General features: G+C 40.2%; 1 protein-coding gene across 16 annotated transcripts in view; it reads left to right on the forward strand.

Moving 5' to 3' along the window:
* Positions 1-27,287, forward strand: part of LOC108390166 (E3 ubiquitin-protein ligase E3D) — a 247,507-nt gene that overhangs the window by 72,978 nt on the left and 147,242 nt on the right. For 14 of the 16 annotated variants that reach the window (XR_012124128.1, XR_012124126.1, XR_012124129.1 and 11 more), the window contains exons 2-4: positions 3,636-3,832; positions 7,167-7,257; positions 26,548-26,779. Coding sequence is in view for 11 of the 16 variants with exons in the window: in XM_073219344.1 (XP_073075445.1) it covers positions 3,636-3,832; positions 7,167-7,257; positions 26,548-26,779 (520 nt within the window). In the remaining 5 variants the exon portion in view is untranslated. Of the gene's footprint in view, positions 1-3,635; positions 3,833-7,166; positions 7,258-26,547; positions 26,780-27,287 lie in introns of those variants that run through there. The other 2 variants (XR_012124131.1, XR_012124130.1) reach the window with 2 other exon arrangements.

Consider the following 27,287-nt stretch of genomic DNA (forward strand, 5'->3'; position numbering starts at 1 on the left):
CCTGTTGGTATGGAGATAGACTGCTTCTCCACGCCTATTAATATGGAGATTTACTAGAGCCAGGGGAGAGATTCTGGAAATATTTCGATTTTACTCACACAGGGTATTTGTTTTCTTGGTGGCGAGGTGTATGAGCTCTTTATATAGTTTGGATGTTAACTCCTTGCCAAATAAATCATTCACGAAGTTATTCTCCCATACTATAGGTTGCCTTTTTTGTTCTGTTGGTGATGTCCTTTGCTGTACAGAAGCTTTTTAGTTTGATATAGTCCCACTTGTTAATTTTTTATTGCCATTTTATTAATTGGCTTCTGGTTGTTTTTGTAGTTCTTCTCTGATCCTTTCTTCCTCTCTTACACTCTTCTCCCATTATTTGATGGTTTTCTTTAGTGTTCTGATTGGATTTCTTTAATTTTTTGTGTGTCTATTACAGGCTTTAGACTTGTGGTTACCGTAAGTCATAGATAGGTTCCTAAATATATTACAGTCTACAGTCATTCATACATATTTCAAACCGTGTAAAAAAGTACTTGTTCTTAATTCGCTTTCCTTCTCCACGGTAATGTATTAGATGTGTGACTCCGGAAGGTAGGGGGGGATCTTTCTCCCAGCCTGGGGCAAATTACCTTAGAAACTGATATCAAAGGGAGGAACCCTTTTATTGCCTACAAGTAGTTGTCCACCACTGGTCGCCCATGTCTGTCACCACCCAGCTGCAAAAAAGGGACCCCACCAAACTTCTCCAGTCCAGTTATACTCTTGCCACCCCAGCCTTGTAATCACCTACTGATATGGAGATGGATTGCTTCTCTCCACCCTTGGACACACTTATTGATCTGAAGATGCATTAGGCCAGGGGAGAGATTCTGGAAATAATGAAATTTTACCCACACATGTCATAGTATGCACTTTTTGTACCCCTTGATTGATTTTGTATACAGTTGATTTTACTACTTTTGTTCTTAACTTCATACTCGCTTTATAAGTAATTGGTCTTCTAATTTTACTGTGGGTTTATTTTCACTGATGATAAATATCTAGGCTTAACATTTCCATCTACAGAAGTCCCTATAACATATGCTGTAATTCCGGTTTAGTGTCAGTGAATTCTTTTAACTTCTGTTTGTCAGGTAAACTTTTACTCTCTCCTTCAATTCTGAATGATAACCTTGCTGGGTAGAGGATTTATGGTTGAAGTTCCTTCTGTATCAGTACATTAAATATTTCATGCTACTCCCTTCTGACCTGTAAAGTTTCTGGTGAGAAATGTGGTGATAGCCTTACGGGATTACCCTTATAACTAAATTTCTGACACTGGCTACTTTCAGTACCCTCTCTTTATCCTTAATCTGTCATTTTATCGATCATATGTCTAGGTGTTGTCTTCCTGGGTTCCTTTTGCTGGGGTTGGTCTGTACTTCCAGGACTCGATGTCTTTTTCCTTCCCCATATTGGGATGTTTTCAACAATTACTTATTCAAAGAGACTTTCTACCCCTTTGTCTTGCTCTTTTCCTTCCAGGTCCCCTATTCTGTGAATACTGTCCTGTTTGGAGTTGTCACACTGCTTTCCTGGCATTCTCTCATTTGGAGAGATTCCTTTTGCTCCCTTCCTCAGCTTCACTGTGTTCCTGTTCTCTAACTTGCATCTCACTGACTATCTCCTCTACTTGCAGCAATCTCCATTGTATTTTTCCTTTCTGATACTGTATTCTTCATCTCTGAGTGGCTTCTTTTCAGATCTTCTCTTTGTTGAAGTTCTCTGAGATCATCAATTCTTTTCGACAGGTCAGTGGGCATATTTATGACTCTTACTTTGAAATTTTTATCAAGAAGATAGGATATCTCCCTTCCCTTTAGTCCTCTTTCAGGTGTCTTGTTCTGTTTTTTTTGTTTGGAACGTATTCCTCTGCCTCCTCGTCTTGTCTGAGGTCCTGTATTTCTTCCTTTGTGTTAGATGGATCCACTGTGCCTTGTGGTCTAGAGAGTAATGGCTTTATGAGGACTGCATCCTGTGGTGCCCTGAAGCTAAAGACTCTTTGTTCCCCAGTGGCTGTTTCTCCTTTGCAGTGGATCCACTGTTGCTGTTGCCGGGCTGTGGACGGAGCCGTCTTTCTGCCTGTCTGCTGGCAGGGGCTCATCTCCATCGGCAGAGGCCCTTTGTGGCCGTGCAGTGGTGCTTCTGCAGGATAGTTCTTGGTGGGTGCCCTCTTCCTGCTTTGCAGAGCTGGTGGGCACACAGGGTATCACTGGGAGGGCCTGGGCCTCTAGCGAGGGGGAAGGGGTGTCTGGGGCTGTTTCCCACAGGCGCCTCCCCATTCGGGCTGAGAGAGGACCGGGAATGCTGGCAAAGCCTCCCTCTACTTGCCAGACAGCAAAGTCTGACTGCTGCTGAGGGGAGTGGGCTGGGCGTGGAGGCAGGGGTGTGGACAGGTGGGTCTTCAGGGAAGTGCCTTGGGGTTGAGCCACCAGCTACCTGTCCTTTCTCATCCCAAGAGAGCTCCTTCCAATCCCCACCCCCTGGCACCCCTGCCACTGCTGATAAGTCTTCAAACTGTCACCTCTGTGTTGGGTCTCAGCAGGACCGCTGGTGCATGCCTGCTTCTCCGCAAGTGGCAGGAGTCTCAGCCTCCCAGGGTGCTCCGGTTCTCCCTGGTACCCAGCCTTGCTAATCAGCAGAGCCCAATGCACCGTGGACTCTTATTCCCAGAGCAGGCCTCCAGGGCAGGTGGGCAGGGTTCTGAGCACATATCCCTTTCCTGCTCTATTCCTCTCCCTTCCACTGTGGGCTGGGATGGGGGAATGGCCTGGATCCTGCCCCACTGTGGCCCTGCCACTTTACCCTTCTCTGTGTGGTGCTCTCTCCTCCCCAGGTGCCGACGGTCTGTTCTGCTTCCTCATTCGTTTTCAGGGTCAGTTGTTCTGCTGTAGTTGCTTGTTTGGTGTGTATGTGGGAAGAGGTTTCCGCCTTGCCTTCCTACTTCACCACCTTTCCTCAAAAATGTCTTGTTAATTGCTGCATTCCCAGTACCTGGCACATAGATGTATTGAGCAAGTTGATGAATGTACGAACCATGCTGACGTCAAGAGATGCAAAGATGAGTAAGCTGATGTGTAATGCTGCCTTGTTTAATTGTCTTGCCAAAAACATTTTGAAGAACAAGTGCATCAAGTATGACAGACCAGCATTAGATTAGGAAATGTGTTAGTTTAAGAAGCTAAAATTGGTGGGAGGAAATTGGGGGCATTAAGAAATGGAATGGCTGGCTGAGCGAGAAGAATGGCTTCAGGAGCAGCCCCGAGAAAGTCCAGGATGGGGTGTAGGAAGGAAGCATGTGGGCAGAGAAGAGAGGACTCAGAATTATTAGTAATGGAAAAAAGTACACTTTTAAAAATTCTTTATTACCATTAAAATTAAAAATACATGTTACTGTAACATGAAAAGTACTCTCTGGCCTGACCTAAGTGTATATAGATCGGTTTTCGTCATGATCAGTTTACTGCTGTTTTGTGGGGGACAGTGACTTTAAGGCCCTTCTTGGAAAGGAATAGAGAAACCTGGCTATTCTTGTTTTTCTCACCACATGGTTTTCATCAATGACAAATAACTTTTGTGTGTTTATTTTTAATTGCCAGAGAGCCGAAAGCAGGAGGTATGCCCATGGATATCTCTGTGATGCCGTCCTCACTGCAGGTGAAAACCCCTGAGGGCTGCACAGAGACCCGGCTTCCAGCAGAGGTCAGGCTTGCCCCTTCCACCTGCCGGGGGCTGCGCTATGTGGCTGGGGATGGGCTGCACCTCAGGCTGCAGGCTCAGGCAGGACTCTGCGCAGGTGAGTACTGCTGCCACTCCTGTTTCTGCAGTTACTTTTTCATTATAAATCAGAGGTGGTTTTCCCTTTGAAAAGTTGAAGTTTTCCAGGTGAAAATAACTGCTTGTCAGTGGCATGTTAAGAGCTGGGGGTAAGATTTAGGTTGTCAGCTCTGCCAGTTATTAGCTGTGTGCAGCTGAACATGTCATTTAACCTGTCTGAAACTTTGTTTCTTTTGGAGTTTTTTTAGTGTTTTTTCCCCTTAATGCACTTTATTTTTTTGAGCAGTTTTAGGTTCACAGCAACAATGAGCAGAAGATACAGAGGTTTTCAATATACCCCCTGCTTTGTTTCTTTAATTGCTAAATTACCTGGCTCACAGAGTTGATGTGAAGATCAGATCAGATAGCAATTATGCAAGAACTTACTGATTTTAAAGCCTTACCTAGCCATTCATTCAACAGGTATTACCTTGTACTATGTGCCCAGCGTTGATCAAGGCACTAGGTATACAGACATGAACAAGCTAAGAAGGTCTCTGGCCTTATGGAGCTTACATTCCAATGGCTAGGGACAGATAATGAACAAGTAAGTTACTTGGGTACAGAGAAAAGTGTGATGGGCAAAGTAAAACAGAATAATGGGGTGGGGAGTGACCAGGGTCGGGTGAAGTGTGATCAGGGAAGGCCACTCTAGGGAGGTGATATCAGAGAACTGAGTGATGGAAATGATCCCATCCATAAGAGACATTTCCAAATAGATCAGTGTAAATAAAGACTCTGAAAATGAGTCTGATGCATAGCTTGATTGTGATTGTTGCTATGCCTGTTATGTTTCCAATATTTTGTTATTGGCACACTGATTCAGTAAGATGATAGGAATGTTTCTCAGAATAGTTTATTGAATAAAATTACTGGTTCATTACATCTATTACCATTTAAATTATGTGCTGGAGGATTAAAATGATGTAAAAAAGGGAACAGGTTATACGAGACTGATGGGATGTTCATTATCAGAGAAGGATTATAATTCTTCCAGCTGCACGGTGAGAGTGCCCTGCTGTGTCATCTGCACCAGGCCTTTCATCTGAGCTGCACGGAGCCTGGAGGTGGGGTCAGGATTGTTCTGAGGAGCCTTTTATGAGGGTGGAGCATTCCTCTGAGTCTATCCTGGCTTTTGAAAGGAAAGAGAAGATACAGGGAGTTTTGCTCCTTTTTTGTGGGAGAGTAATTTTTGCTCAGGTCCTGAATTAGTGAATAATTACTTTGAATTGGGCAAAGTTGGTTCAGGGGCAAGGGGTAAGGAAAAGAAATGTGGAGCTTGAATAACACAGGATAAACAGAAAGAGCCTGTTGGGATGACTATGGAAAGAAAAACGAGGTCACCAAGATAGGAGATAGACTAACTCCTTGAGTGTACATAATAATGGGCAAAGGAGGGGCTTGGGGTGGAAACCCTGGGAGTCTGGCTCTCGTGAAGTCATCACCATCTCTTTAGCAGTGGTGAACAGCAGTAACCACAGCAGGAATTTTGTGTTGTATCTGAAAATGGGAAAGACAGGCATGAAGTGGGGTGTTTTCAGATCTTCTGCTAGTTTTTTGGAACTATGATTTTAGGCCTCATACTGAAGACATATGGGGACCTTCCAGAGACAGAATTGGTATGCCACCTACCCATCTTCCGTAACAGTTAATATACAAATAACAAAACTCAAGGTATTTAAAAAAATCAGTGAACATATTATTTTGTTGTAACTAAAGGACAAAATAAATTGCTGTGTATTGGTTTGCATATTGTTTGCATTCATTGGTCTCCTGTTTCTTACATTTTTAAAACATTTTACTGAAATATCTGGTAAGGAAAACTTTCAAAGGCCTGTTCTGTAGTGCATGACAGGGTATGCAAAACAGATTCCTCAGTACTTAATTACTTCAGTGCTTTCCACATAACAGGTGGTGAATTAATATGTGCTGAATAGAGGTAGATGCATACTGATGTGAACTTGAATCTAAATGTATTATAGCAAGTGATTTTGAGAAAAGTAAATTTGAGAAGTAATTTTGAAATTTGTAGCATTCATTTGTTCTCAAGTTTTTAAAAAGTTTATATTTCAACTATAAGAACATTTTTTAAAGGACTATAGTAAGCATATTGTTAATACTGTTTGCAGTGTAAGATAGGTCAGATCACGACCCTTGACATGGAGGAGCTACAGTTAATTAAGTCTGAGTCAGCACAAGTGTTGGATTCCTCCCCAGGTGGCAGTGCTCCCCTAGGCTGTAGCTGTATCAAAACAGTTCTGACTTGAACCTGAACCCATTGGTTGTGTGGGTGACCAGCAGGGGGTAGTGTTTCACTGAAAATGTGTTTATTGGTTCTGAAAAGAATGTTTTGGATGACTTATTCAGGTCTACCAGTTATATGCTCGAAGTTAAAGAATACTGTTTACCTCACCATAGTGCTGTAAAGATTGGTGGGCACCCCTAGAAATTAAGTGGTTGAATTTTTAATGGCAAAGGCTTCAACTTTCTAGCATCAGTTTTTTAAATCTTAAAATATGTACAGAGTAACATAAACCACATTCAAATTGCTTGATTCTATTGGATAAGGACTCATTTCCTCAGTTTTTTAAAAATAGAGACATGTTTTTGAGGATTGTTTTTTGTTTGTTTTTGTTTTTATGGAAATGAAACTTTCCTTTCTTCAAGAATAAAATAATGGAAGCTATACACAATATCTTATTGTTGCACTTGACATCATACAGGAAATATACATTTTTCCACAGCTTTAATCAGAAATTGAGTTTTGCTCTTGGAAGATCCAGTTCTTCTTCGGAGCCTTTCCTTTCCCAGGGACTCGTCCAGTAAAGAACAGCTTCAAGAATCATTTTGTTCGTATGTACTGGTAATATTCCAGAGTGGACATAAACCTTGTTTAAATCAAATTAAACTTAAATTTTAAGCGCTCTGCTTACCAGGAGTCACAGTGATGAAAACCTGTATATAAGACATTGCAGAGGAAGACCGAGGATGGTAAAGTTCTTGTGCACAAGAAATAGCTCCTGTTTTTTCTCTTCCTTAATGTTGGTATTTATGGATCGAGATAACTCTGCTATGTTACATGGATAATCTTGGGCAATATGTAGCTGTAAAACAGAGCAAAATCTGTTGTTTTTGAAAACACTTCACTCTTTGCTCCTGATAGAGTCATCAGATAATACTAATTAAATGTGTACTTCTGGGTAGATCATAAACAGTATTTTTGGATGGTAATTTATTGTGGCTATTAAACTCTTTAAGTGCGTTAATATATTTGACCCAAACCTCTGACTTGCTATTTCATTGATTTCCTTTAGAACTGATTTCAGTGTTTAATCGAAGTTTACAATCCCAAGAATGCTGCACATTTTATTGTCAGTCCTGTGGAGAAGTCATAATAAGAGACAGGTAAGGAATGTGTTTAATGCTGATCAATTTGTGCCTGGCAAAGGTTTTCTCTATTTCTATCAAAATTTTTGAAGTAATTGCCAAGGGAGCAGTATATGGCCTTAAAATGAGAGCCAGGTTAATGTCACTTTGAACAAAATGAACGACAGACTGTCCAGCAGTCACAGAGCAGGTAGATCTCCTCAAGGGGTGGAAGGGGCACAGCGGGGGGCTGGCCTGGGGGGCTTGTCTGGGGGAGGAGCCGGAGCTGCCCCCGAAGCACCTCTCTTCGGTGGGGACATGTGATCTATTTTATGTTTTATCCATCATGCTGGTGAAGGTTTTCCACATGAAGTGAATTTTCTAAATAACGGAAATCTTTTTAGCACAGTGTTTTATTTGAGCATTTCAGTTAGTGTCTTTCTGAAATCTGTTTCCTATTTCCCTGCTTAGTAAAACAGAGCATATAAAGGGAGGATCAACCTTTTCTTGATGATCAGGTTAATCTTGTAACCCGTTCTTAGTGATGTGCTGCGATCACCGTGCTGCGATCACCCGATTAGATGGAAAGGTCTCTTTGTTGTATTCTTTGAATTCCCGAGTTGTCTCTTTGATTTCACTTTTTCCCTCTTCTCCCTTCCTCCTGTCAGCTTCCCTGTTTCCCAGACACAGACCTCTGTCAGCTTCTAATCACACTCACGGGCTGGGAGACCGATGAAAACCTTATCATTGTCAACAACATTCAAAGAAAAAATTCAGCACTCTTCGTCAGATGCCTTACCTGGGAGGCCAGAGCCTGGGCACCTGAGGGTGGACCCTCCTGCAGACGGAGGCCGCCCTCCCGCCGGGATCCCCTGTTCCGGGGGGTGCCGGACCGCCCCCCTCCTCACCCCTGCCCTCAGCGCGGACCCCGTTGCCTCCTTGGGCTCCTCCCTGGCCCCTGCGTCAGCTGATCGCCGGCACTTGGGCTGCTTCCTTCCCTGCATGTCTCCCGTAAGGCCCCTTTGGCCCGCTGCCAGCGCCACCCCCTCGGTCAAGGCCACCGCCTTCTCACCTGAAAGTGCTAGTGGGCAGCCCCTTGGCATCGTCTCGCTCTAGGTTCATCCTGTCTCATAACTTATTTCTGCAGTACTGGGGGATTGTTCTCCAATGCAGCCGGCTCCCCTGTTCAAACCCTCCCGTGGCCTCCGATTTCTTTCCTGATAAATTCCATAAGATCTTACTATGCTGTACTGGGTCCTTTATGAGTTTGCCTTATTAATCTCTCCACCCTCATGTTTTAGCCCTTCTTCCCAAACCTAACGCCCACCAAAAAAGAAACCAAAACAACAACAAAAAAACTACCCACCATCATTTGCATACATTCTGTGCACAGCTCCAGTGATCAGCCTGCACTCCCACAGTCTCTCCATGCTTTTCTGCACCCCAGAGCTTAATGAAAGCTGCTCCTTCCTGGAATGCACCCCACATCCCTTCTCCCTCTGGTTAGCTCCCACCTAAATTCAGCTGACAGGGCATCTACTGCTGGGAGCCCTCGCCAAACACCGGGTTGGTTGATGTGCTCCTCTAAGGTTTGTTTGTCTGTCTTCCTGATCAACAGTAGGCTCTGAGGGCGGAGACAGCCTTATTGAGCCCTGTATCCCTTATCCCCACTCATATTTAAAGTGTAGTATATAGTGTAGTAGCTAGTAGTACAGACTGAGAAGCCAGACAGTCTGGATTTGCATCCACTGTTTAATAGCTGTGACCATGGTTTACTTAACTGCTCTCTGCCTCAATTTCCTTACTACAAAAATATAGGTAACAATAGGAGGTACCTTATAGGCTTGCTAGGAGAATCCAATGAGTTTTTAAGTGTTTGTAACAGTGCCTGGCACATGGTGAGCGATGTGATAGCCACTGCTACAATTATTATTATTATCATCATCACTATCACCATCTTCATCATCTCCAGCGTTGGGCAGATCGTGAACAGCACACTCACAATGAGTTATTGCTGGATTGAATTGAGTAAATGTGAGGGTGTTTATTTTGGCCCTCCACCAACCTTTTATGCTTGCTTTGTAATTCCTGGCAATGTCCCAGGTAGGTGAGATCACGGAAAGTTACCCGGGTGGGGCGTTGTGAACAGCATGTCCTCTGATTGGTTATCTTGGATAAGAAATGACGTAACAGCAGCTGTAAAGGAGAGGAGAACATCCTTGCTCAGATTACCTGAGGGCGAAGTTGCAGTAGAGTATGTTCTCTGTGGAAGGCCCACCATAGCCTAAAATGTCCAAAGGATCCCAGTTTACATAGTAATTTTTTTTTAATTTTTACTTTTTAAAAAAATTTTGTTATCATTAATCTACAATTACATGACGAGCATTATGTTTACTAGGCTCTCCCGTACCCCAAGTCCCCCTGACAAACCCCATTACAGTCACTGTCCATCAGCATAGTAAGGTGCTGTAGAATCACTACTTGTCTTCTCTGTGTTGCACAGCTGTCCCCTTTCCCCCGACATTATACATGCTAATGATAATATCCCCTTTCTTCTTCCCCGCCCTTATCCTTCCCTATCCTCCCATTCTCCCCAGTCTCTTTCCCTTTGGTAACTGTTAGTCCATTCTTGGGTTCTGTGATTCTGCTGCTGTTTTGTTCCTTCAGTTTTTCCTTTGTTCTTATACTCCACACATGAGTGAAATCATTTGGTATTTGTCTTTCTCCGCTTGACTTATTTCACTGAGCATAATACCCTCTAGCTCCATCCATGTTGTTGCAAATTATAGGATTTGTTTTCTTCTTATGGCTGAATAATATTCCATTGTCTATATGTAATACATCTTTATCCATTCATCTACTGATGGACACTTAGGTTGCTTCTATTTCATGGCTATTGTAAATAGTGTTGCGATAAACATAGGGGTGCATCTGTCTTTTCAAACTGGAGTGCTGCATTCTTAGGGTAAATTCCTAGAAGTGGAATTCCTGGGTCAAATGGTAAGTCTATTTTCAGCATTTTGAGGAACCTCCATACTGCTTTTCACAATGGTTGAACTAATTTGCACTCCCACCAGCAGTGTAGGAGGGCTCCCCTTTCTCCACAACCTCACCAACATTTGTTGTTGTTTGTCTTTTATATGGTAGCCTTCCTTACTGGTGTGAAGTGATATCTCATTGTGGTTTTAATTTGCATTTCTCTGATAACTAGCGATGTGGAGCATCTTTTCATGTGTCTGTTGGCCATCTGAATTTCTTCTTTGGAGAACTGTCTGTTCAGCTCCTCTGCCCATTTTTTAATTGGATTATTTGCTTTCTGTTTGTTGAGGTATATGAGCTCTTAATATATTTTGGATGTCAAGCCTTTATCGGATATGTCATTTATGAATATATTCTCCCATACTGTAGGGTACCTTTTTGTTCTATTGATGGTGTCCTTTGCTGTACAGAAGCTTTTCAGCTTGATATAGTCCCACTTGTTCATTTTTGCTTTTGTCTTTCTTGCCCGGGGAGATATGTTCATGAAGAAGTTGCTCATGTTTATGTCCAAGAGGTCTTTGCCTATGTTTTTTTCTGAGAGTATTATGGTTTCATGACTTACATTCAGGCCTTTGATCCATTTTGAATTTACTTTTGTGTATGGGGTTAGACAGTGATCCAGTTTCATTCTCTTACATGTAGCTGTCCAGTTTTGCCAGCACCATCTGTTGAAGAGACTGTCATTTCCCCATTGTATGTCCATGGCTCCTTTATCATATATTAATTGGCCATATATGTTTGGATTAATGTCTGGAGTCTCTAATCTGTTTCACTGGTCTGTAGCTCTGTTCTTGTGCCAGTACCAAATTGTTTTGATTACTGTGGCTTTGTAGTAGAGCTTGAAGTTGGGGAGCGAGATCCCCCCTACTTTATTCTTCCTTCTCAGGTTTGCTTTGGCTATTCGGGGTCTTTGGTGGTTCTATATGAATTTTTGAACTATTTGTTCTAGTTCCTTGAAGAATGTTGTTGGTAATTTGATAGGGATTGCATCAAATCTATATATTGCTTTGGGCAGGGTGGCCATTTTGACGATATTAATTCTTCTCAGTCAGGAGCATGGGATGAGTTTCCATTTGTTAGTGTCCTCTTTAATTTCTCTTAAGAGTGTCTTAACAGTTTTTCACTTCTTTGGTTAGGTTTATTCCTAGGTATTTTATTCTGTTGCAATTATGAATGGAATTGTTTTCCTGATTTCTCTTTCTACTGGTTCATTGTTAGTATATAGGAAAGCCACAGATTTCTGTGCGTTAATTTTGTATCCTGCAACTTTCCTGTATTCCAATATCAGTTCTAGTAGTTTTGGAGTGGAGTCTTTAGGGTTTTTTTATGTACAGTATCATGTCATCTGCAAATAGTGACCGCTTAGCTTCTTCTTTACCAATTTGGCTTCCTTGTATTTCTTTGTTTTGTCTAATTGCCGTAGCTAGGACCTCCAGTACTATGTTGAATAACAGCAGGGAGAGTGGGCATCCCTGTCTTGTTCCCGATCTCAGAGGAAAAGCATTCAGCTTCTCACTGTTCAGTATGATGTTGGCTGTGGGTTTATCATATATGGCCTTTATTATGCTGAGGTATTTGCCCTCTATATCCATTTTACTGTGAGTTTTTATCATGAATGGATGTTGAATTTTGTCGAATGCTTTTACAGCATCTATGGAGATGATCATGTGGTTTTTGTCTTTCTTTTTGTTGATGTGGTGGATGATGTTGATGGATTTTCAAATGTTGTACCATCCTTGCATCGCTGGGATGAATCCCACTTGGTCATGGTATATGATCCTTTTAATATATTTTTGAATTTGTTTTGCTAATATTTTATTGAGTATTTTTGCATCTATATTCATCAGGGATATTTGTCTGTAATTTTCTTTTTTGGTGGGGTCTTTGCCTGGTTTGGGTGTTAGGGTGATGTTGGCTTCACAGAATGAGTTTGGGAGTATTCCCGCCTCTTCTGTTTTTTGGAAAACTTTAAGGAGAATGGGTATTATATCTTTTCTGTATGTCTGATAAAATTCTGAGGTCAATCCGTCTGGCCCAGGGGTTTTTTTCTTGGGTAGTTTTTTGATTACCGCTTCAATTTCTTTGCTGGTAATTGGTTTGTTTAGATTTTGTGTTTCTTCCTTGGTCAGTCTTGGAAGTTTGTATTTTTCTAGGAAGTTGTCCATTTCTTTTAGGTTTTCCAGCTTCTTAGCATTTAGGTTTTCATGGTAGTCTCTAATAATTCTTTGTATTTCTGTTGGATCCATCGTGATGTTTCATTCTCATTTCTGATTCTGTTGATGTGTGTTGATTCTCTTTTTCTCTTAATAAATCTTGCTAAAGCTTATTTATTTTGTTTATTTTCTCAAAGAACCAGCTCTTGGTTTCAGTGATTTTTTCTATTGTTTTATTTTTCTCAATTTTGTTTATTTTTCCTCTGATCTTTATTATGTCCCTACTTCTGCTGACTTTAGGCCTCATTTGTTCTTCTTTTTCCAATTTTGATAATTGTGACATTAGACTATTCATTTGAGTTTGTTCTTCCTTCTTTAAATATGCCTGGATTGCTATATACTTTCCTCTTAAGACTGCTTTCGCTGTGTCCCACAGAAGTTGGGGCTTTGTGTTGTTGACATTTATTTCCATATATTGCTGGATCTCCATTTTAATTTGGTTGTTGATCCATTAACTATTTAGAAGTGTGTTGTTAAGCCTCCATGTGTCTGTGAGCCTTTTTGCTTTCTTTGTACAATTTATTTCTAGTTTTATACCTTTGTGGTCTGAAAAGTTGGTTGGTAGAATTTCAGTCTTTTTGAATTTATTGGTGCATTCAGTCCATTTACATTTAGGAAGATTATTGATAGGTGTGTACTTATTGCCATTTCAGGCTCTAGATTCATGGTTACCAAAGGTTCCAGGTTACTTTCCTTACTATCTAAGAGTCTAACTTAACTCACTTAGTATACTGTTACAAACATAATCTAAAGGTTCTTTTCTATTTCCTCCTTTTTCTTCCTCCTTCATTCTTTATATATTAGGTATCAAATTCTGTACTTTTTGTCTATCCCTTGATTGACTTTGGGGGCTAGTCAGTTTAGTTTTGCATTTGCCTCGCAATCAGCTGCTCCACCCTCCCTACTGTGGTTTTACTACCTCTGGTGACAGCTATCCAACCCGAGGAACACTTCCATCTATAACAGTCCCTCCAAAATAGACTGCAGAGATGGTTTGTGGGACGTAAACTCTCTCAGCTTTTGCTTATCTGGAAATTGTTTAATCTCTCCTTATATTTAAATGATAATCTTGCCGGATAAAGTAATCTTGGTTCCAGGCCCTTCTGCTTCATGGCATTAAATACATCATGCCACTCCCTTCTGGCCTGTAAGGTTTCTGCTGAGAAGTCTGATGTTAGCCTGATGGGCTTTCCTTTGTATGTGATCTTATTTCCGCCTCTGGCTGCATTTAACAGTCTGTCCTTATCCTTGATCTTTCCCATTTTAATTACTATGTGTCTTGGTGTTGTCTTCCTTGGGTCCCTTGTGTTGGGACATCTGTGGATCTTCGTGGCCTGAGAGACTATCTCCTTCCCCAGATTGGGGAAGTTTTCAGCGACTACCTCCTCAAAGACACTTTCTATCCCTTTCTCTCTCTCTTCTTCTTCTGGTATCCCTATAATGCGAACATAGTTCTGCTTGCTTTGGTCACACAGTTCTCTCAATATTCTTTCATTTTTAGAGATCCGTTTTTCTCTCTGTGCCTCAGCTTCTTTGTATTCCTCTTCTCTATTTTCTATTTCATTTATTGTCTCCTCCACTGTATCCAACCTGCTTTTAATACCCTCCATCGTGCTCTTCAACAATTGGATCTCCAACCTGAATTCATTCCTGAGTTCTTGGATGTCTTTCCTTACCTCCTTTAGAATGTTGATGATTTTTATTTTGAACTCCCTTTCAGGAAGAGTCACAAGGTCCGTATCATTTAAATCTTTCTTGGGAGTTGTATTAATAATTTTACTCTGGACAAGGTTCCTTTGGTTTTCATGTTTGTATATGGTGCCCTCTAGTGTCCAGAAGCTCTATTCTGGAGCTGCTCAGCCCCTGAAGCAATATTGGGGGTGGCAGGGGAGTGGTACTGGTGCCTGGGGGTAGGAAAGAGCTTTTCCCCGCCTCCCAGCTGCTGTGCCTGTCTCCACTGCCTGAGCCAGTGGGCCTGTCACACAGGTATGTTTTTGTCCCAGAGCAGCCGGGTATGGATCCCTGCTTTCCACAAGCAGCCAGTCTCCCCAGGAACTCTGCCTGTATTAAGTTTCCAACCTGGTTGTCATGCGAGTCTCATGAAAGCACCATGAAATGTAGGTTTGTGCTCCCAGAGCAGATCTCCGGAGCTAGGTATTCAGCAGTCCGAAATGTTCCACTCCCTCCCTGCTCCATTTCTCTTCCTCCCGCCGGTGAGCTGGGGTGGGGGAGGGGCTTGGGTCCCATGGAGCCACAGCTCTGGTACGTTACCCTGTTCAGTGAGGTCTGCTCTCTTCTCCAGGTGTGTGCAGTATGGCACTGTCCTCTTTCCTGTTGCTCTCTCAGGATTAGTTGCACCAGTTAAATTTTCTAATTGTATCCAGTTTTAGGAGGAAGCCTCTGTCTCTCCTCTCATGCCGCCATCTTTAATTCCTCTCTACATAGTAATTTAACCAGGAGATTTTTCCTTTTTCCAGTCCATTTCAGGCTTTGGTTTAACTCTCATATAAAGTTTCAGAAACATCCATGTCTATACTACAAAGAAGGTGACCTAAGAGATACAGTAGAAACAAGTTATGTTCAGTATAACAGTATTTCCTGGTGCTTCTTACAGTAAATGATATGCTCATTCATGAAGTTTGTGTCTCTTTGGAAAAGGGTGATGTGAAGTCATTATGCGTAGCCCCCATTTTTCCTATTCAGGAACTGTATCTTCTGTTTTGTTGACACAAAAATCCTTCTTATGATTATGGATTTGATAACTAGTAGGGCTCTTAGAAGCCAACACCAAGGACAGTTTCCCTCTCCCTGACCCAGGCCATCAGGAGGCCATGTGGTGTAGAGGCAGGAATGGGGAGTGACCTCCAGCTTTACACATAGTAGCTGGGGAGCCTCGTCCATATGCTGTCCAGCCTCTTAAGTAAGCACACAGTAAGGCAGGCCTGTTTTCCAAACTTGCCAGAAAAGTTTAAGTCTGTAACATGTGTAATAGTAAATGCTTAACAGTCTCTTAATTGGTTTTAGAGACGCCTTCCAATCCCTTTTCCAAATCGGTTTTATTAGCAGACTAACAAATTATCTTGTTTGTTAGTATTTCAAATCTTATGATTCAGAACTCTATTTTTCAAGTGTGTCAGGGAAATGACCTACCTTTCCCCCTTATTCTTACTGAGAAGACAAATTGTGGAGTTGACTTAGCCCTTGCCTCAAGTAGGCAAGGCTTACCCGCACGCCTTTTCCTGTCACACCTGTGTGTCTGGCATGTGACTGCCTCTTGAACAATGCAGAAAAACCCTTAGTAAGTGATCCGAGGCTTTGCTTACGCTTCCCTCTTAGGCAGCATACCCCGTGACTATTTTATGGGAAAAAAAGCATCCTGCAGTATCTGCACAAGGATTTTATCTTGACTGTTTTCATTAGCCTGGTGGTCTTCTCACTCCTCCCTCAGTTATTTGTTTTATGCGGGTGGTAAGGACATCTGTGCTTACTGAATAGAAAATGAAACAAAGCTATTTCAGAAGAGGCTTGTAGGTGCTATAATCAAAATCAACTAATTGTAAGCCATTTTCCCAGGAGGGTACCTAGGAATATGTTGGTTTATCTGTACTGGGAGCTCCTCAAATAGCAGCCATGGAGCAGAGTTAGAATCTACTTGCTGACTAGCCTTGTTATGTGGGAACAAGTCACTTTAATTCCTTAAGCTCCAGTGTTTTTCATCTGTAGAGTGAGGAGGATAGATTAGGTAAGCCTGTGAGCCCTGCTGGCGTGGAAATTCTGTGACTGGTGAATCATGAAGTTGTACCTTAGGTTCTGTGATTCATGATTGTTTGGGTAATCAAGACGAATGCTTGTTCCTCTTTTTTTAACAAAATAAAATTTGTCAGGCAAATTATAGAAATAAGGTGTGGGGGACTGTTTATTAAGACTCATTAGTGGCTTTTAATACTTTTTAGTACCAGGGTGTAAGAAATCTGCTAATTACAACACTCTTTTTTTGCTAATTTAGGACCACATGCTCCTACCTATTTGTTTTGGTTATTTGAAAATAAATAATGCTTCTTTAATACAAAACTCCAGTTTACATTTTCACCAGTTTAGCAGAGTTTTTCTACAAAAATTATCTGAACATATATATAGTTTATGATTATGCTGTTATTGAGACTAACAGGCCCTAATATTAAGCAACAATAATAACAAAATCTACTTCTTTGTGAATATTCTCAGAAACATTTAAATAGTCATTGTATTGGAATTTGTTATGTCACCTAGGAATAAATTCATGTCAGATTTGAATTACATCAGCTGCCAGACTTTGAAGCAAGGCTTTTGATTTTTCACTCCATCTGAGAAGTTTCCTGAGGTCTCTGGACAGGCCTCCCCATTCTGCGTACACCAGCTGAGCTAGGAATCAGCCCAGAAGCTCGTGAGGGCATTGAAACTCTAGAAGGAAATGAGCAGAATAGACTTTCTGGAAACATAGGACATGTCAGAATATATCCACTTGACAGACCAGCTGTAACTGTAGTCTCTGGAAGTAACTATTCCCCTGAATATAATCTTTTCTGTGAAAGAGAACAAAGAGATGAAAAAGAATAAGGATTGTTGGCAACACTGTACAAACTTTTGGAATAAAATCATTATACTTTTATGGGTCTAATGATACTATGTACACAATATTAATGAAATGCAAAGCCAAGTTCATAGGATTTTTGGCTCACCAGTTGGATAATGTCAGCTCAATTTATCTAAATTCCAGCAGCCATATTTTGAGCTTTAGATATTTGATATCCTTAAAATTCTTAATGTCCAGTAGGTTATTATCCAATCTATAAAAACTTCATGTTGTTAACACTGTTTTCAATAATTGATTTTAAAGTTAAGGGGCATTTCATTTTCTTGTCTCTACCTTAAAGTTTTAAATAAACATAATTAATAGCATTGATTAAAAGTACATTTTACATTATTTTTCTCAAAAGCTTATGCTTAAGATGCATTAAAAATAACTAGCAAATTTCAATTTATTATAAACATATGTTGCTGTTTATCAGAGAATCCTAAGCTGAAAGAAAATTCAAGAAATCATTTAACTCTTTTTTATGAGTTTTTTATCTAAAAACTACCTTGAAAAAAATGTTTTCTATTTTGAAAGTTCTCTTGGGAAGTAGATTATATCAAAGTTTTAGCGTTTTCAGTAGTTACTTTCAGTAGACCTGTGATTAGAATAATCTTCTGTTCTTAAAGATTTTATGTTTTTTCAAATCATCAGAAACATTTCTTTTCTGCTATAAAGACACTTTGATCTTTGCAGTGATTTGTGAATTAGGCACTTTCTTGCTCCTGATTTCTTATGTCGATAGTTATGGAATATGTTAAAACTTTTATTCACTGTGATACAGGCTCAAGTTAAGTTTGAAATAACACATTTTGTGCTAATGTGCATCAAGTCTCCCAGATCTCTATAAATTTTGATGCACTTTCATATCTCTGATCATGTATGAGATTTTGGCATTACTGTCTTTTGCACTGTATTGAGAATCTATTGGCACTACGTGCAAAATGTCGCAAGATATAATCTTAGTAATGGAGAAGATCTAGGAGCCTTTTTAGGCCTACCTCCCACTCTAAACAGGCACTTTTCTTTTCCTTCTTCCTCTTCTTTGGAAAAATTCAAATGTGACCCATAACTTCCTGCTTAAAATTCTGTAATCCTTCCCACCCACCTGTAGAACCACATGCTTGCCCCTTAGGTTGACACATGTAGTACCCCACACTGTTTGCCACCACCCAGGCTTCTTTACTGGCATTCTGCATTGGCAGGGGAGGGAATATATTCCAAGTGAGAGTTTGTAGTTTTGGAGCCAGAAACACCTGGGTTAAGATCCTGCCTTCACTCATCCCCCTCTGGCTCTGTGAACTTGTGTAGATCATTTCACATTTCTGAGCCTACCTTTCTTCCTCTGTAACAGGGGAATGGAAACTCCTACCTCACACAGCTGTAGTGAGCATAGATGGAATTGGGTGTGTGTAGTGCCCACCAGAGGTCTGCTTGAGCAACCAAAGGTACAGGTGTATGATACTAACACAGGTCACATGTCTCACCAGCTTGCCAGTCGGAGAGCATCGGGAATTCCTCTTGGTAGGAGTCCTGTTGCACTTCCAGCCATGACAGCTCACATGTTTGTCTGTGGACTCTTGTCTCCCTGTGTGACACGGCTCCAGATCCGCATCAGGCTGGTGCAAGAGCTATGCTGAGAAGCAGTCCCATGCCCTGACCAGCCAGTATCCTTGTGGTGATTCTTTGGCATAGTTCCTAGGGTTCTCCACACAGGCCTGCATGCAGGGAAGTCCCAGACATGGATCCTTATCAAGTATTTACAGCTTATTCATACTTCCTCCCGGTCCAGATGCAATTTACCTGTCAGGATCATTTTTACCATAAGCAATGTTGCCTAGCAATATAATTGACACCTGCCATCTACCTGGTTTCCAGGGTAACAGAGCTAGGTGGTGAAACCAAAGGTCACCTTCTAAAGCAGCAGTGGAAAAGGCTTGCTAACTCTTTCATGTCAGTATGCAACAGACCCGACTAGGGGCCTTGTATGTTACAGTTGTCAGAACATGCTTGTTCAGTCCTTTAACAAATATTTAAGAGCTTACATTATGAGTCCAGCTCTGTGCCAGACACAAGGAGTACAGTGGCAGCTTAGACAGATATGGTGCCCACTTCATATGGTTTCCTCCACCCAGGAGCTCTTTAGTTCGTTTCATTGCCTAGAGAGCTCCTCCAGAGGTCAGCTGAGATGTTACTGCCTCTCTGAGGTCCGTGAACACTTTACCCCCTAACAATGTTTATACTGCTGTGAATTCATGGATCGGTATTGCTAACCCATGAACTCCTTTAAGTACCTTGCAGAGTTTATGTGGGAATGTATATTTGAAAAAAAGGGTTAAAGCTTTCATCAAATTTTCAAAGGGGTCTGAGCTGCCCACCCTGCTCCCTGAGAATTTATAACCACTACTCTGTTATATGAGCATTTGTAATATTATGGTTTTGTTATTTGTTTGTAGGTCTGTATCTCCTACTGGAATGTGAGTATTTGAGAGAAGGAACTATATTAATATTTTGTGCCAGTGCAGTACCTGATTCATAGCAGACTTTTAGAAAATGTATGTTGAAAGAATCAGTTCTTAATATCCTTAACAGGCTCAGCACCTCAAATGATGCTAATCATGCAGCATTTCTTTATTAGAAAGGGAAAGTCCTGTCTTGTAGTAAACTAAAATCATTCTTGTTTCTAGCTTTAACCCCTGGAGTTATAAACTACTCTCTTCCATATTGTATTTGCCCTTTTATGAAACTCACAGTTGAGTTCGGGAATCAAAGAAAACAGGATAACATGGGGGGAGTCATTGAAAAGTGATATATTTGCATCTTAAATAATTTAAAGCATGAAGATATATATTATGTTACTGGTATTTGAGTATGTAACCAACATCTTCTTTTTAAATTAAGGTATCATTGATATGCAATCTTATGAAGGTTTCACATGAGCAATATTGTGGTTTCAATATTCACCCATATTGTCAACTCCCCCACCAATCCCATTGCAGTCACTGTCCATCAACATAGTAAGATGCTATAGAGTCAGTGTTTGTCTTCGCCATGTTATATTGCCTTCCCTATGACCTACCTATATTGTGTGTGCTGATGATAATGTCCTTTAATCCCCTTCTCCTTCCCTCCCCACCTACCCTTTCAACCCCTCCCCTTTGGTAACTACTAGTCCCTTCTTGGAGTCTGTGAGTCTGCTGCTGTTTTGTTCCTTCAGTTTTGCTTTGTTGTTATATTCCACAAATGAATGAAATCATTTAGTACTTGTCTTTCTCCTCCTGGCTTATTTCATTGAGCATAATACCCTATAGCTCCATCCATGTTCTTGCATATTGTAGGATTTGTTTTCTTTTTATGGCTGAATAATATTCCATTGTGTATATGTATCACATCTTCATCCATTTATCTATTGATGGATACTTAGGTTGCTTCCATTTCATGGCTATTGTAAATAGCACTGCAGTAACTATAGGGGTGCATATGTCTTTTTGAATCTGAGAAGTTGTTTTCTTTGGGTAAATTCCTAGGAGTGGAATTCCCAGGTCAAATGGTATTTCTATTTTGAGTTTTTTGAGGAACCTCCATGCTGCTTTCCACAATGGTTAAACTAATTTACATTCCCACCAGCAGTGTAGGAGGGTTCCCCTTTTTCCACATCTTTGCTAGCATATGTTGTTCCTAGTCTTTTGGATGTTGGCCATCCTAACTGGTGCGAGGTGACATCTCATTGTGGTTTTAATTTACATTTCACTGATGATCAGCGATTTGGAGCATCTTTTCATGTGCCTTTTGGCCATTTGAATTTCTTCCTTGGAGAAGTGCCTGTTCAGATCCTGTGCCCATTTTTTAATCAGGTTATTTTTTTTTTGGGTGTTGAGGATTGTGAGCTCTTTGTATAGTTTGGATGTTAACCCTGTATTGGATAAGCTGTTTATAAATATATTCTCCCATACTGTAGGAGGTCTTTTTGTTTTAATGATGGTGTTCTTTGCTGTACAGAAGCTTTTTAGTTTGATGTAGTCCCATTTGTTCATTTTTGCTTTTGTTTCCCTTGCCTGAGGAGATGTGTTTAGGAAAAGTTGCTCATGTCTGTGTCCAAGAGATTTTTGCCTATGTTTTATTCTATGAGTTTTATGGTTTCAAGACTTTTATTCAAGTCTTTGATACATTTTGTGTATGGAGTTAGCCAATAAATCAGTTTCATTCTCTTACATGTACACCTGTCCAGTTCTGCCAACACCAGCTGTTGAAGGGGCTGTCGTTTCCCCATTGTATATCCATGGCTCCTTTATCATATATTAATTGGCTATGTATGTGTGAGTTTGTATCTTGGCTATCTGTTCTCTTCCATTTATCTATGGGTCTATTCTTGTGCCGGTACCAAATTGTTTTGAATACTGTGGCTTTGTAGTAGAGCTTAAAGTTAGGGAGCATAATCCCCCCAGCTTTGTTCTTCCTTCTGAGGATTGCTTTGGCTGTTTGGGGTCCTTTGTCTTTCCATATGAATTTTAGAACTATTTGTTCTACTTTGTTGAAGAATGTTGTTTGTATTTTGATAGGGATTGCATTGAATCTATATAGACTACTTTAGGCAGTATGGCCATTTTGACAATATTAATTCTTCCTATTCATGAGCATGGGATGTATTTCCATTTATTGGTGTGTTTAATTTTTCTCATGAGTTTCTTGTAATTTTCAGCGTATTTTTATCTTCTCCTTGGTTAGGTTTATTCCTAGGTATTTTATTCTTTTGGTTGCAATTGTAAATGGAATTGTTTTCCTGATTTCTCTTTTTGCTAGTTCATTAATAGTATACAGGAATGCAACAGATTTCTGTGTATTAATTTTGTATCCTACAACTTTGCTTAATTATTAGTTTTAGTAGTTTTGTGGTAGATTCTTTAATTTAGGGTTTTTTATGTATAATATTATGTCATCTGCAAACAGTGACAGTTTAACTTCTTCCTTACCAATTTAGATGCCTTTTATTTCTTTGTGTTGTCTGATTGCCATGGCTAGGACCTCCAGTACTATGTTGAATAAAAGTTGGGAGAGTGGACATCCTTGTCTCGTTCCTGATCCTGAAGGAAAAGCTTTCAACTTTTCACTGTTAAGTATGATGTTGGCCATGGGTTTGTTGTAATTGGTCTCTGTTGTGTTGAGGTACTTGCCCTGCATACCCATTTTGTTGAGAGTTTTTATCATGAATGAATGTTAAATATTGTCAAATGCTTTTTCAGCATTTGTGGAGATTATCATGTGATTTTTGTCCTTTAATTTGATGTGATGTGTGATGTTAATGGATCTTCAAATATTTACCATCCTTGCGTCCCTGGAGTAAATCCCACTTGGTCATGATGGATAATCTTTTTTATGTATTTTTTAATTCAGTTTGCTAATATTTTGTTGAGTATTTTTGCATCTCTGTTCATCAGGGATATTGGTCTGTAATTTTTTTTTTTTCTGGTGTCTTTGCCTGGTTTTGGTATTAGAGTGAAGTTTGGAAGTATTCCCTTCTCTTCTACTTTTTGGAAAACTTGAGTTATCAGGTCTACTCTAAATGTTTGATAAAATTCAGCAGTAAGTTATCTGGTCCATGAGTTTTGTTCTTAGGTAGTTTTTTGACTACCAATTCAGTTTCATTGCTGGTAATTTATCTGTTGAGATTCTCTTGTTTCATCCTGGGTCAGATTTGGAAGGTTGTATTTTTCTAGAAAGTTGTCCATTTCTTCTAGGTTATCCAGTTTGTTAGTATATAATTTTTCATAGTATTCTCTAATAATTCTTTGTGTTTCTGTGAGTCCATAGTGATTTTTCCTTTCTCATTTCTGATTCTGTTTATATGTGTAAGACTCTTTTTTTCTTGATAAGTCTGGCTAGGGGTTTATCTATTTTGTTTATTTTCTCAAAGAACGAGGTCTTGGTTTCATTGACTTTTTTCTATTTTATTCTTCTCTTATTTATTTCTGCTCTGATGTTTATTATGTCCCTTCTTCTACTTTGGGCCTCATTTGTTCTTCTTTTTCTAGTTTTGTTGATTGTGAGTTTAGGCTGTTCTTTTGGGATTGTTTTTCTTTCTTGAGGTAAGCCTATATTGCAATATACTTCCCTTTTAGAATTGCCTTCACTGAATACCACAGGTTTGGGGCTGTTGAGTTGTTTTCATTTGTCCCCATATATTGCTTAATCTTGTTTTAATTTAGTCACTGATCCACTGATTGTTTAGGAGCATGTTGTTAAGCCTCCATGTGTTTGTGCTGTTTTTTGTATTCTTTGCAGAATTTATTTCTAGTTTGATACCTTTGTGGTCTAAGATGCTGGTTGGCACAATTTCAGTCCTTCTGAATTTACTGAGGCTCTTTTTGTGGCCTAGTATGTGATCTATTCTGGAAAACATTTAATGTACACTTGAGAATAATTTGTGTTCCGCAGCTTTTCGGTGGAGTGTTCTGTAGATGTCTGTTAAAAGCTCTGAACAACACAATAGAACAGATGGATCTGTCTCCTTACTTATTTTCTGCCCAACTGATCTGTCCTTTGGAGTGAGTGGTGTGTTGAAGTCTCTAGAATGAGTGCACTGCATTCTATTTCCCCCTTTAATCTGTTAGTATTTGTTGTACATGTTTGGGTGCTCCTATATTGAGTGAATAGATACTTATAATGGTTGTATCCTCATGTTGGACTGACCCCTTTGTCATTATGTAATGTTGTTCTTTGTCTTTTGTTACTTTCTTTGTTTTGAAATCAATTTTGTCTGATACAAGTACTGCAACTCCTGTTTTTTTCTCCCTGTTATTTGCATGAAATATCTTTTCCATCCCTTCACTTTTCGTTTGTGTCTACCTTTGGGTTTGAAGTGAGTCTCTTGTAGGCAGCATATAGATGGGTCTTGTTTTTTTATCCATTCTGTATGTCTTTTGATTGGTGCATTCGGTCCATTTACATTTAGGGTGATTATCGTAGGTATGTACTTATTGCCATTGCAGGCTTTAGATTCGTGGTTACCAAAGGTTCAAGGTCAGCTTCTTTACTGTCTAACAGTCTAACTTAACTCGTTTATTATGCTATTGCAAACAGAATCTAAAGGTTATTTTTTTTGGTCCCTTCTTTTTCTTCCTCTTCCACTCTTTATATATTAGATAGCATTCTATACTCTTTGTGTATACATTTACTGAGTTTTTGGGTAGCTGATTTAATTTTGTATTTGCTTAGTAATTAATTGGTCTGCTTCTTTTACTGTGGTTTCATTTTCTCTCGTGACAGCTATTTAACTTTAGGAGCACTTCCATCTGTAGCAGTCTCTTCAAAATACTTTGTAGCGTTGGTTTGTAAGAGATAAGTTCTCTCAACTTTTGGTTATTTGGAAATTGTTTAATCCCTGCTTCAAATTCAATGATGATCTTGCATTTTAATTATTACATGTCTTGGTGTTGTCTTCCTAGGGTTCCTTGTGTTGGGAGATTTGTGCACTTACTTTCATGACATGAGACACTATTTTCTTTCCCAGACTGGGGAATTTTTCAGCAATTATTTCCTTAAAGAGACTTTCTATCCCTTATTCTCTCTTCTTCTTCTGGTACTCCTATAATGCAGATATTATTCTGTTTGGATTGGCCATACAGTTCTCTCAGTATTCTTTCATTCCTAGAAATCCTTTCCTTTCTGTGCCTCAGCTTCTTTGTGTTCCTTTTCTCTAATTTCTATTTCATTTACCATGTCCTCTACCTCATCTAATCTACGTTTAAATCCCTCCATTGTATGTTGCATTTCATATACTGTATATTTCAGAGTTTCTATCTCTTTCCTGATGTCCTCCATGAAATCGTGAGTATTTTTTTTGTATCTCCATGAGCATGTTTTTGATTTTTATTTTGAAATCTTTATCAAAAGATTGGAGATTTCAGTTTCATTTAGCCCTCTTTCTGGGTTCTTCTGATTCTTTCTTTGTACAAAATTTTTTTGCCGTTTCATTTTTCTAGTGATTCCTGTGGAATAATAACTGTGTGTAGGTGGTGCCTTCTAGTGCCCAGAAGCTCTACTCTCTGGAGCTGCCCTGCACTAGCAGTGAAGGCAGGGGTCGCAGGCATGTGGTACCAGTGCCTGCCGGGAGGAAAGAGCTCTTTCCTGCTTCCTGGCTGCTGTGCCTGCCTCCACTACCAGGGCCACTGGGCCAAGCGTGCTGGTAGGAGCTTCTGTGTTACGCACCTGTATCTGCTATAGGTGGGGCCACCCTCTGGGCGGCCTGGCGTGTTAGATGGGGTAGCAGCTGTGCGAATCGGTGTCTGCCTGGAGGAAGGAGCGGCTGGCTGCATACTGCAGTTCGGGGGCCTTGGGACTGCATTGCCAGCCAGGGGGATGGAGCATCTGAAGCTCCTGAAAGTTTCCAACATGCTGGGCTGAGTGTGCCGGGATGATTTTGTGCACCTGTCCTTTCAGCAAGTTCTGTGTATCCTTTGCCCCTTTAGTACCCCTCTCACTGTTGGGAAGTCATTCAAAATTCCCGCTCTTCTTTTGTCCTGGAGCTGCCGTTTGTGCATACCTGTTCTTCACAAGTGGCTGGAATCTCAGTCCGTCCAAGTACTCTACCTGTATTTGCTTTCCAAATATTTATTGAAGATGGTAGACAAAGGACTAGTAATGTAGAATATTACAGAATAATAAGAAAGTACTAATGTCACCTCATTGGAAAATAGTTATTGATCATGATTCACAGAAGAAGCACAGTGATTAATAAAAATATGAAAACCAGTTCAATCTCACCAGTAATTCAAAAATTACTTATTAAAGTAGTATTGAGACAATTGTCACCCATTACATGGAAAAGTGATATTCAATTCTGAAGAAGGTAAATGGAAGAATTATACATTGGTTTAACCCTTAACCCTTCCAGAAAACAGGTTGCCAATACGGGTGTTGGGTTTAAAAATATGGATATCATTTGTGCTTGTAATCTCACACAAAATTTATTTCCCAAGGAAATAGATATGTTCACAAGTTTTCTAGTAGGAGCGTTCATCTCTGGGTTCCTAATAATGAAAGACTCAAAACCCAAATACCTAACCAGTGAGGGAGTGATCTGAAAAGTTTTGGCCTGCTTACAGAATAGAATGGAATTGTTGAATGAAATGACGAGAACAAGAGGCAGTTTGTATATATCCTCTGATCCAGACTTCTGAGCATGTGTACAACTGTGTCTCTTGAAAGGATGCCCAGGAAATACATTTGCAAAGTAGTTACTTGTCCTTGGGTAGTAAGGAAAGAAGGATTTCTGTTTTCTTTATATCTCTCTTCATTTTCAATCTGTGTGTACTAAGTGTATATTACTTTAGTAATCTGGGGGAAAACTAATATGCAAGTAATGCAGTTGAACAGTTTCTTTCATTTCTTCATTCTGATTTAATTTAAAAAATGCTACATTTCCATTTTTTTCTGTAAGTAAACAGTAGATGTTCCTGTGTCCACTAGGAAGCTCCTCCGGGTGCTCCCGTTGCCGAGTGAGAACTGGGGAGCTCTAGTTGGAGAATGGTGTTGTCATCCTGACCCCTTTGCTAATAAGCCACTTCATCCGCAAGAGAATGACTGTTTTCTTGGAGACACTTTCTTCTTGGTGAATTTAAGAAGTGACTTGTGGCATCCAAGACCTGAACTAGCCCCAGCGGAGATGCACTGTCTTTCTTCTGAGAACCGTTTTAAATTGGTAAAATATGTTTTCAAAATAAATGCTAATTTAGAGGTTGGGTTAGAAACTGCCAAACTCCATTATTTTCAACTGCCTCTATTCCCCAGCTCTGCCCTACTGATAGAGGGAAAGCATGTGGCCTTTAAACCAGAACAGCTCACAGATGCTGAGGGAAGAGGAGGAAGAGGATTTCTTCATGCATAGAATTGGGAATATTACCATTTTACAAGTCAAAATGTCCTCCTTTCTTGTTTTTAGGACAATATTCCATGACCCATGTATACTTTATCCTCATAGTCTTATTGAACTTAAAAGTGTTCTCTTGCTCCAGGATATCTACAATACAGTTAGGCCACGTTGTTTTCCTGTGTCTGGCTGTAGTCTAGACTTACGCTGTTGTCATAAAAGCAGATGCCATCAAGGAAAAAGAAGAAACGTAGGAGGCCAAGCGTGGAAATAAAGGTCATGCTGCCAGCCCTAAGTTGGTGGTTAGCAACAGGAGGTCATGTGGCTGTTACTGTCAAAG

Source organism: Manis javanica, chromosome 13, assembly GCF_040802235.1.
Source record: "Manis javanica isolate MJ-LG chromosome 13, MJ_LKY, whole genome shotgun sequence".
In the NCBI taxonomy this organism is placed as follows: domain Eukaryota; kingdom Metazoa; phylum Chordata; class Mammalia; order Pholidota; family Manidae; genus Manis; species Manis javanica.